Source organism: Kwoniella dejecticola, chromosome 2 (assembly GCF_000512565.2).
Source record: "Kwoniella dejecticola CBS 10117 chromosome 2, complete sequence".
Lineage (NCBI taxonomy): Eukaryota > Fungi > Basidiomycota > Tremellomycetes > Tremellales > Cryptococcaceae > Kwoniella > Kwoniella dejecticola.
Window position 1 is genome coordinate 1291835 of NC_089302.1, and position 11715 is coordinate 1303549.

The window sequence follows — 11715 nt, forward strand, 5'->3', positions numbered from 1 at the left end:
CACACACTTGTACCCTGAAGGTAAATGCGGTAAAAGGGTCTTTGATCGTTTCAGATTTCTACTACGAGCATCCTGCGGTGTCAATTATCAAATTATCAAATAAACAAGATGCGATTTCTTACATGTACATGCGTATACCATAGATCGGCCTGTAACATGACTGGAGACGCAGAGACGTAAAACCAATAACGAAGAGATGCAAATCGCATTTAAATATGTAAAAGATAATCAGGCAGGGCCAACGCATGTACGATGGAATCGATCATATGGCTGAGGACTTTGCGTGTGAAATGGACACGGTAAGACAGGGCGAGGGTCCGAGCGTGCGGGAGGCGTCTCTCCTGGCTGGAGCAGGTTTCCGTCTTCTCCTGGTAGTGGTGAAAGAGAAGGTATCACCTGGATATACTGCTGGGGTACAAAACAAAACGTTCGCAGGCATTACCTAGCCTGTTCTGGGTTGGACCATGTGCATATCATGCTGCCGCACACGCAATGGCAGCATACTTCGACTGCACATCATCCTTCATCCTCATACTTCTCCGCTGTAGGATATAGGATGAAGACCAGAACCAGCTGTTCCGACTTGACTTGACTTCGATTCGAACTCTTATCGCATGTCATCTGAGAAAATCACAACACGAGGTTCTCGCACTATCGCACGCTTTTTACCCACCCGTATAGGATCTCTGTACGATGTCTTAGTAATGGTGCGCAGAGTCTCAGGATGCGAGAGACTTCCCAATTACCATCTACCCTTTTCACCCTCCCTCTGCATCAATGACCGCATCCCGTGAGCCACTGTTCACTACGTGACAACAGCTGAGTATCCAAGCACGAAGCGCATCCGAAGAAACGAGCAATCTCAGGCTTTTGGCATATCAAGCCAGCTCGAGTAGTTCCTCTCGGCAAAGGCGACCCAGAACGGAAGGCCTCATCAATATTCCTAAATAATAAAGAGACCACACCACTAGCTTGCTGACGCAGAGGGACGTGAAACAGCTTCTTCGAGCATCGTTTATGCAGCTTGGTCAGCCACGTACCGATATAAAATGCCTCTACTCTCTTCGGGCATTGACGATGCAGCATCTTCGTCCTGGAAAACGAAGAATCGAAAATCAACCACGTCGTTTGATTTTCGCTGGCGCGTTTTGCCCGGGGTTTTGATACCGCTGCCGCGATACCCCCGGGAAACAGGATATGAGCACAGACTATAAAGTTGCTTTGTTCCTCACTAGCACGTCCTAGTGGAGCGTAAGCGTAGAGTCGGTGTAGCTTCAACCTTTCATCTTGGAGTTATATTTAGATCTGAATCTCTTGGAAGAACATGAAAAGTCGTAACGACGATCACTTCCTCGGTCATGATCTGATCTGATCTGACACAATTCATCACTGAATGCTGCACTTGTCTTGACTTGCTTGTACGAACCTGTACAACGACTTACACCAACCGCTGAAATTTCTGTTTCGACCGATTTCGTCATTGTACGGCATCCCTGAATCAGAAGTCGCGTTCGCCCAACTACTCTTGAGCACCCGAGACCTCATACCAACAGGTCCACCTGTAGAACTCAGGCAAACTTGGTACGGGGGCTGCGGGCAAGACGATCAGGAGGTGCGGACTGATATGGTCAAGCACAGAGGGAATAAGGGTGTAGGAGCTTCGACGAGCGCAAGCAGTATGGTGAGTACTAATGGAATCTACGACTGAGGCGGTCTTTCGTTTTGGGGTGCGAGTTGCCGTATGAAGGAATTCGCGCTGTCCTGCTCTCGATATTCTTCGTCCCGCGCATCCCACTCCTACCGGACTACATGCTACATGACGAGATACGATGGCGATACTGCAGTCTTCATGATCATGTCAGTAGCATGAAAGAGTTGAGCGAGATGCTGTGATTCGGTTTTCGCATGTACCTATTTAAACATTTAAACACGCAGCCCCGTGATTTTGGTGTTATGGCCCTTTTACCCTGAATCGGTCACCTGTACTAGGCTTTATGGTGAATTTCATTTCCTCTGCTCTGGCGCCTTGTCATAATTGAATAGAAAGGAATAATAGCACTGCATTTCTCGTTTCTCATTTCTCATTTCCTCACTACCAGCCGTGTCGTCGTTTCGTTTTACCAAGTTTACTTTTCTTCCATCTGCTTTGATTTTCAACAAATTCAACCTGTTTTCCATAGACCCGTCCACCCAACACTGGAGCGAGGTTGTAATCATCTTCATCCTCACTTCCATCATCTACGTCCGAGTGTGAATCCTATCAATCAGCTGATAGTCGGCGCTAATCTCTGAACCCTTTCTTCTTTCATTATCTTTTGACCTATTTCTCTTGGCTCTTGGCTTTTCGGTACACGGTCCACCTCGACTCTTCTTGAAACGTCCGAACACCTCTTATCGATAACGGACGCACAAACAAACACACCTCCTTCGGCACGGCACCCTACTCTGCTTGGCAACAACCATAAATACATCTTGGTCACGCATACGACAAACCAATAAATAAATACTATCGGTTGGCTGGGGAACTTGTTGATTACTCGATGCAGTACGGCAGCCAATCGCCTTCGCTTGGCCGTGAACCTTTACTCGCGTCCGCCCAGACTCCTGGTATGAGTCAACGCCTATCTGAATCGTCCTTAGCTTCATACGAACAATCTCGATCGCACTCCCAGATGTCTCACAGAGGTCAAACCGCCAGCTCGGCTGGTCAATCCTACGCGTCGTTCTCCTCTGGAAATCGATTCGGCCCAACAGCAAATCTCGCCCCTACCACCACCACTCCTTCTTCCGCCGCTTCCGACGCAGCCCTCACGAAAGGCGCATACGCAACGGGCGGCCTCGACGACGACGATGATTTAGACGATCACTTGCACACCTTCACTGCTGCGGAGAGGAAGGATCTCAATACACCCTTCGATATTGCTTCGTGGAGAGGATGGGCCAACGCTCTGACCCTGATGTTCTTGGCTTTGGGAGGTATAATGCTGTTCGCAGGTTACCCTATCATAGCTTGGTATTATGGAAATAGCAATTCATCAGGAGCGAACACTTCAGGATATAACTTGGGAGGAATAAACGCGAGTGGACAATACCCTTCGATCACCGGTCTACCCTCACTCATCGACGCAGATACGCCTGCAGATTCGTATACTAAGACAGGAGCAGACGGAAACACCTGGGATTTAGTCTTCTCAGATGAATTTAACAAAGAGGGAAGGACGTTCTACGATGGTGACGATCCTTTCTTCCAAGCTGTTGACTTCCATTATTGGGCGACTGGGTGAGTTACCATACCTCATTCGCCAAATCAGCCTTACATATGCATCATTCCCTTTTCTGACTGCGGCTGAACACCCGTCCTGCGAGGGTACTTGGCTGACCTGATCGCCTCACCTGATAGTGACTTCGAATGGTACGATCCATCCGCCGCGACCACTGCCGATGGTCACCTCATCCTTACCATGACCCAAGAACCTATCCATGACCTTAATTTCAAGTCTGCCATGATACAGTCATGGAACAAGCTTTGTTTCAACAAGAACGCGTATATCGAAGTCTCCGCCTCACTTCCCGGTACGACCAGCACAGGTGGTTTCTGGCCAGGTATTTGGACTATGGGTAATCTAGGACGACCAGGATACGGTGCTACCACAGAAGGATTATGGCCGTGAGTCGACGTCGATCCATTAATTTGTATTGAGGATCTAACTGACACGCTATCGCAGGTACACTTACGATTCGTGCGATATCGGAACGCTCGCCAACCAAACCTACGTCAATGGGACCGGTCCCGCTGCTACCCTCACTACCGGATCCGACTCTGGGCCTCTATCCTATCTACCTGGACAACGGCTTTCCGCTTGTACATGTTCCGGTGAAGATCATCCTGGACCCAACGTTGGTGTCGGTAGAGGTGCTCCTGAGATTGACATGATCGAAGCTCAAATTATTCTGTCCGAAGAAAGGGGAGAAGTCTCTCAATCGTTCCAGGTTGCTCCCTTTGACGATTACTACCAATGGGATAACACCACGACAGCCAACTATAAGCAATACGACACCAGTCTGACCTACTGGAACACCTATTTGGGAGGATCCTACCAACAAGCTGTCTCTGCTTTGACACGTGTCCCTCGAGATATCTATTATAGTCAACCTGGGGCCAACCAGCAATTCACAACGTTCGGATTAGAATGGCAGAGTTATCCTGACAAGCGGGAAGACGGGTATATCGCTTGGTACTCGGATGGCAAACCGAGTTGGACGATGCACGCCGACGCTGTAGCTGAGAACCCTCGAGTCGGAGTTGGCAGAAGAATCATCCCGGAAGAACCTATGGCGTTGATCTTCAATTTCGGAATGTCGAACAATTTCCAAGCTGTCAACTTCGATGAACTCATCTGGCCGAATTACGTCAGAATCGATTACATCAGAGTCTACCAAAGAACTGATTCGGGTTCCATCGGTTGTGATCCTTCTGGTGCGTTTTACTCTGTTACCTTTCTTGCTACCAAGCCGTGTTCACTTTGCTGAATCGGTGATGTGTGCAGATTACCCGACTGCCGACTACATCTCCAGACACACCGAGGCGTACAACAACGCTAACTATACTACTTGGGCTGCGTATGGTGAGTCGAATCCACACGGGATATGTGCAGTCCGATAGGAAGTTGCTAATACGGATCTCATGTACAGGTCAATCCTTCCCCAAGAACAAGTTGAAGGATTCATGTTAAGAGAAACCCCACACATGAGCTCGCTTGATCCCGGCCGAGGGAGAAAGCAGCAGACAGCACCCAGGCTTGAAGGCCTTCTGAACCCTCAACTTCATATCTACCTACATCCATCAATCCTCTAATACCGACAATCTTGGGCAACTCACCCTACTACACGCAACAGCCTTTGCAGGTACTAGTCGCTTCTACCCATCACACCCATAAACCTTCTTCATAAGAAGAAATCATTGCATTTTCATTCGACAGTCTCAATCTACATACCCATCTTCTGTTTTAACGATAGTACCGTTTCGATTTCTTGAGACTTCATTTCGATCATCTCATGTCTTTTTTCTTCATCTCACATTTTTACATTTTCTAGTATGGTTATGACTATGACGGACAGTGACCTGAGATGCAGACGGAGATGGATCGAACGAGGAGAAGAATACATGCATTTCTTGATGAAACTAGCGAGTTGCGGCACCATGTCGTATTGCCACTCTCTTATTACTAACTGCGACGTCATACGCTGTGATACGCTGTACTCGTAAATGTGGGGCTCAAAGTCGCACGACCACCTTGTGCTACTTTGTAAAATTACCATGCGTCGATCCTTTATTTACTTTGCGTTCGTTTGTATTGATTGTTGGTCGTCCATCGGAGTGCATCGAGGACGAGCCGAGTCATAGCACTCGTCTCGGTAGAAATTATCCGCCTTTGTACATAAGCTGTACGAATTGGAGACATCGACTCCACAACAGTCGATCTTGATTCTCGACTTTCGATTTTTTTGATTCTTGACCGACATAAACGACCTCAAATCGTCGGCTTTCGCTAGAGCGGGAGCGGTACATCGAAAGCATGTCTACCATACCCTGGCTGAATACCTTGGTGGTGGTACTAGTGGATGAAGGAGGGAATTTGAATGATACGAGTCCATTACCACCTGGAAGTGGACCCACTCGTGAGCATCTATCACAGAACACATATACCTCATCGAGATGGCAAGATATCAAGCTCATCTATAACCCTTTGGCACCATGTACGATATAGAGAAGTTCGATGGTGAGTTTTACCCAGCATCTGCGCAACAATATGTAGAGCGCTAAACCCATCTGGTCCTTAGGCCCATGGTTCTCCACCCAATTGACTTTGTCGCTCGCGATCGGTCTGACGAGTTTCTTGACTTTTTGCGTATTGCGAACTAGGTGGGATGTAGTGTATATGGGGAGGACGAAGCTGAAGGGTAAGTCCAGCCCTCAGTACCCTCAGTCGAAGTCCCTATGAATCAGTGCCCCAATCTCTGGCTCCCATACAGACGGACAGTGTGACTGACATGCGAGAGGGCGGACATTTCAGACTTTTCTCCTACCCCAGCCCATTCACCCGAAAATCAAAGATCGTCCGGGATATCCAAATTCTTCGGATGGATCAGGCCGACTCTCAGGACTTCGGAGTTTACTGTTCTGCAGACTGTCGGACTTGATGCAGCTGTCGTAGGTCCTCTTCGCTCCGGGAATCGCTAGGGAGGTATTTATTAGCTGACTCAGATTGGACATGCATAGCTGCTCAACTTCTTCAGAATGGCTTTTCTGCTGTTCAGCCTTTCGGCCTTCTTAGCTGTCTTGGTCTTGATACCGCTGAATCTATTCGTAAGATCACCTGGTATATTACTCCTCATCGAAGAGATAGCTCATCATACTACTGTATGTAGCGCCATGGCTCGACAGACTCTGCGCCGGATCCAGGGGAGAACAACACAATCATCTCTGTCATGTATCTTAGCGCTTTGACCAATGGTACGACGCCGACCACCCGGCGGAGCTTCTACGATATCCTATTGGACCCAACGACATCTTCCACTATCCACCTGATCTTCACCTACTTATTCACCGGGTTATGCCTATCATTCTTCCATAACAACTTCCATCGATTCGTCCTATCTCGCCAATCGTTCGGACTGCACCTGATCCACTCCATCTCCGCTCGAACAGTCCTCGTCTCTAATTTACCTCAGCATTTACGCGGTGATCGGGCTCTCGCAGACTACTTCGAGAACTGCGGATGGATGGTAGAGAGCGTTAGTGTTTGTCGAGAAGTCGAACCCGTCCGAAAGGTCTTGGAGAAGCGGACGATCGCACTGTTGAAATTGGAAGAAGCATGGTGCGACTGGGTAGGAAATCCCGCTGGAAAAGCTGTGAAAGGGTACAATGCGAATGTGTACATCAAAGCGCCCCTGGCTTCTACATTGGCCTCCTCATCTTCGACACCTACCCCGTCAGCGACTTCACCACAATCTGCAGAAGCCAGATTGATACCGGATCTAAATGATGACGAGGAAGATGAAGGAGAAGAAACCCACCAAGGTCCGACTCTGACGCCTGCAAATGAGAACGGCTCAGCGACACCAAGGAATGCGAATTCAGCTGAGAATGGTGAAGGGGAAAATAGGACGCATGTGCATGTACATACGACTCGACCTAGACCGACCTATAGGCCTAGATGGCTCGGAAATAAAGTGGATGCGATCGAGTTTTGGGAGAAAGAATTTGAGAGTGCCGATGAAGAAGTCAAGGAGTTGAGGAAAAAGGGAAGGTTCGAAGCTACTCATGCGGCATTCGTTACCTTCGAAGATGCCAAAGATGCGGTATGTCCCTCTAGGCACTGTACTCCACAGTTCAGACATACACACACTCTCAGTATACTGATTTGACACAAGAGAACTGATGGGCGGGGGGGCTATGTAGCAAACCGCTTGTCAAGTCTTACATTACCCGCATCATTCCTCGGTAGTCACTGAGTTGGCGCCGGAACCAAGAGATGTTGTTTGGAGTAAGGTGTCGATGACCAATCGAGAAGCCCAGATCAGGGATTTTTTCGTCATGGGAACGACTGGTGTATTCTTCTTATTTTGGTTCGGTGGGTGACCCAAACTTTCCATTCTAATATCGCTTTGTCTGCACCTTCACACATCTGATTGCAGTAATTTGGAACGCTGGCTGATCGGACGGTTCATGATGCTCAGTCCCGGTATCAGCACTGTCTACCTTATTGTCATACCAAGAAATCAAGAAAATCATGCCTTGGCTAGCAAGGATCATAGATGCCTCACCACGGCTGGCAGCGATCGTCCAGAATTCTTTGCCTCTGTTGGCATTAACCATCTTCAACGGTCTCTTGCCTTTCTTCCTCGAATGTGAGCTTCCCCCCTCCGCAGTATTCGATAATTCTACAACTGGCTGACTAGGATGCTAGGGCTAAGCTACATGCAAGGCTTCAAGAGTCGGAGTGCGACTGAGTACTCTCTGTTGAAAAAGTGAGCTTTGTCTTCCTCTCTCGCTGCCGGAGAACAACAAGCTGACTGGCCATTGTCTCCTATAGATACCATCTTTTCCTCTTGATCTCAGTCTTGTTCGTCTTTCTACTCACAACGACGTATATCGCAATCGTACGAGACTTTGTCGATAGCCCCATGAAGGTCAGCTTACGTGAACAGACCCACACTCTCTCGGCAGCTGATGATGCTTTCATAGATCCCCCAAAAGTTAGCCAGTGCGCTTCAAGGGGCGAACGTCAGAAATTTCATGGTATCATATGTGATGCTGCAAGGTGAGCTCCAGACTTCTTCAGCGAGATAGCGATGTTTACGAGCTCGCACCATGACGTAGCACTCGGTCTGATGCCCTTGCAATTACTCAATATGGGTCCGCTTCTTACCCTCGGATACTCGCGAGCCCTATCGACCAAAACTCCTCGAGGTGAGCTAAAAGTCCGACATCATGTGGAGCGGTACATACGCTCATGAGTGATGCAGACTACGCGGAAGCCAACGCCCCTCCGATGCTCAACTATGGATGGGTGTATCCCCAAGCGTTGCTGGTGTTCACCATAACGCTAGTGTATAGCGTCATGAGCCCGCTTATCTTGGTGTTTGGCGCCATCTACTTCGGAATCGCCTGTGAGTCGGCAAAGCTGTATGCTACTTCTGCCTCTAGAGCACAGCTGACGAATTGTTAGACCTCGTATACAAGTACAAACTGTTGTTCAGTAGGTGATTCTCGCGCCACATACGATCACGACGCACAACTAACGGGCCGTTTCTTATAGTCTACTTCAAACCCTATGAGTCAAATGGCGAAGCTTGGCGAATCACTTTCGCTCGAACACTCTGGGCGTTAATTCTCTTCCAGCTGTTCATGACTGGCTTGTTCTCGCTCCGACAATTCTTCTGGGCCTCAGGAGCCATGGTCCCGCTCATTCTGTACACTCTATGGTGGAGCTGGGTCATGTATAGGGACTTTGGACCGTTGAGTCAATTCTTGGCGCTGAGCAGTATATGCGAGGTCAAGAGAGGAGAACAGCCAACCGGGGTAGCTGGAGTGGGAGACGAAGGCGCTGTGAGCAGGAGTCAAGCGTGAGTGTCATAGATGCGGTAGAAGTGTGATCTGAGAGTCTGGAACCTAGAGAAGATCTGATATGCCTTTGGTAGAAATCTCAACCACCGACGATATGCTGTCAACGACGAGACATTATACGTTGCTCCAAGCGATCGAAGAACGGATTATTCTCAACCACCAATGAACAACTTCTATTTCGGCGTACTGAATACTGGCAGAAGGAGATATGCTCATCCGGCTCTGTCCGGCTTATTACCTACACCGTGGTTACCTGCCAAAGCCAAATTTGGCGATGGCGCGAAAGGCGGCGGCAAACGAAGTGTGGTCTTGAGTTTGAGGAGGAAAGTAGCGAAGAAATTGAGTAAACAAATCAATGGGCAACAGGGCGGTCATAGTGATGAGGAGCCTGGCTCGGGACCAAGTAGTGGTATACCTGAAGGATGGTCGACTGGACAATCGCTAAAACCTTCGAATTCAAGCACAAGTCTGAAGAAACAGCGATCAGCTTCACGTTCAGGCTTGGGGACTTATGGTAGTACGGGTACGAGCACGAGTGATAATTTGAACCCGTGGAGAGATCCTACCCCGCCGCCTTCCGAATTGAGCATGAGCGCATCGCAACTTAGGAAGAAGATCAGTTTTGATCCTGGAAGTGGGGTGATAGCTTTGCCTGAGGACGAAGAGAATATATGGGGCGATGAGGATGAGGACGAGGACGATGAGGAGGAGCAGGAAGAAGAACCTGAATCGCCCGTATGTTCTCGATGATCTGCCAAAGGAAAAGCAGTAGAAATTGACTAATAAATTTTGGGATGGTCACATAGTCGACGTACTTCCATAGTCGTAATCGAGCGAGGACGTTGAGCTCATCGAGAGCTTTGGACAATCCCAATCCTGCAGGCTCGACTGGTGGGAATGCCGCTGCGGGTCCAACACAAACAGGGAGCGCGGTGGGATTGTAGCACCCCTTTCTTCCTTGTCTAATTGTGAAATGGCATCGACATAGGTGGAGGGAGATGCCGTGTGTTAGTAGTACATGTTCTTACGATTTTTAATGGTGTTCAAACAAGAGACAAGAGATATCATGCATATGTTCTGTCCGTTTAGTCCATCTCACTCGTATGAGTATTTATGCATTTATGGAATTGTTCTGGTTTTCGCCTATAGGAGATGGATGTTACGTGCCACATCAACGGAGATATTCGGAAAAAGGGATTCGAGGCTTTGTATGGTGGTGGTGGTGGTAGTTGTACGGTTGTACCCTTTCCCTGGCTCCGGCCGAGTTAGCTCTAATCGATAATTAGTTGTGTTGTTGTAGTTCATATCCTGTTCAGGTATCCTCAACATCAGTAAAAGCAGTCCAAAATGTCTTCCACCTGGAGAGAATTCATGTCGTGAGTGATCGTCTGCATGCGACTGCATAGGTGTCTGCGGTGAGAGGTGGAAGGGGAGACAGGAAGGGTAGAAAGCTGATTTGTGTGAACCTTTTTCATTATATCTCACTTCAACTTCAACACCTCTATACAACGTAATACCAATGCCAATGCCAACTGCCATCATCTCTCACCATACATACTCGGAATGCTCATGCTCATGCTTTTCCACCACCCAACAAATTTCCCGACCTGAAAATACTGAATCTCAATCGATCCCGCCTACACCACACCCGCAGCTGGAACAAATACACCCAAGTCGCTTCTCGAGCACTCCGACAAGCTTTGACCGAGACGGACCGGGTCGCCGCTGAGAAGAGGGCTGCTATTGGAGTGTGAGTGTCATGCTTTCTTCTCTTCTCCTGTCGATCGTCGAGGAACGAGTCGAAATAGGGCGTTGGCAATGGATGATATGAATGTGCGAAGAGGAGATAGGAGAGGGAGTCAAGCGAGTGGGGATTGTCAGGCGCTGCTCGGAGAACGGCATGGGAGGGTCCTCAAATGGGAAGAGACTGCGTCCAGAGCCTACGAGGGCAGGGGAAATAGGAAGAGATGTGGAGATCATACCGTTCAGGAGGAATAGGTGGAAATGTACGGAAAGCACAAATCTGCGTCAAAGGCGCCAGACCTAGCGGCTCGGTCCGGCAGGCAGAGATGGGAGAGGTTGCTCTATATGTCGTGATGTGGTGATGTCTTTGCAAAGGGGCAGGTGCTGATTCATTTCACGTCATTCGACATCATAGCCGATACCAACTCTGGGAGAACGGACAAGGAGGTGAACAGGTGAGAATTCCTCTGCCCTCATGAATGAGACCTTGACGTTCCTTGACTCAATTACTGACGTTTGATGCGCCACGCGCCCTCCCAGAAATACGTTGTTCCTCAAGCTGAACCGAAATCCGCCGGGACACCGCCTGTATAGATAAGCACAAAACCATAGCTGGTATAGTCCAGGAAGGCGAAGATGGAGGGATTAGACACATAGGGAGAGATGAGAGGAAATCAAATTATTCGGAAATGCAACGAATAACATCCTGCGATGTGCATCGAAGATCAAAGATTGATCCTCTCGGTTCAGTTATGCTCATGCCTCGTAGGTCCCAGCAGCCAAAGATAAATCGACATATCGGGCGGCAGAACGGGCTACATATAAGCCATGACTACGAACTA

At 48.7% G+C, this 11715-nt stretch overlaps 3 protein-coding genes across 3 annotated transcripts; all 3 read left to right on the forward strand.

Annotated features, from left to right (window-relative positions):
- Positions 1-2540: 2540 nt before the first annotated feature.
- I303_101924 (uncharacterized protein) lies at positions 2541-4733 on the forward strand (the record flags this gene model as incomplete). The annotated part of the gene is made up of 5 exons (XM_018405289.1): positions 2541-3280; positions 3401-3667; positions 3726-4477; positions 4548-4625; positions 4693-4733. The coding sequence occupies 5 exons, from the start codon at positions 2541-2543 to the stop codon at positions 4731-4733; spliced, it is 1878 nt and encodes a 625-aa protein (XP_018265570.1).
- Positions 4734-5576: 843 nt separating this feature from the next.
- Positions 5577-10074, forward strand: I303_101925 (uncharacterized protein; the record flags this gene model as incomplete). The annotated part of the gene is made up of 16 exons (XM_065968441.1): positions 5577-5679; positions 5842-5961; positions 6075-6211; positions 6281-6367; positions 6430-7362; positions 7463-7634; positions 7741-7911; positions 7971-8031; positions 8097-8193; positions 8249-8324; positions 8384-8473; positions 8530-8673; positions 8733-8762; positions 8823-9129; positions 9205-9865; positions 9937-10074. The coding sequence occupies 16 exons, from the start codon at positions 5577-5579 to the stop codon at positions 10072-10074; spliced, it is 3327 nt and encodes a 1108-aa protein (XP_065824513.1).
- A 403-nt stretch (positions 10075-10477) lies between these two features.
- On the forward strand, positions 10478-11467 carry I303_101926 (uncharacterized protein; the record flags this gene model as incomplete). The annotated part of the gene is made up of 4 exons (XM_065968442.1): positions 10478-10506; positions 10785-10880; positions 11289-11328; positions 11414-11467. 4 exons carry the CDS (start codon positions 10478-10480, stop codon positions 11465-11467), a joined length of 219 nt encoding a protein of 72 aa, XP_065824514.1.
- Between the last annotated feature and the right edge of the window lie 248 nt (positions 11468-11715).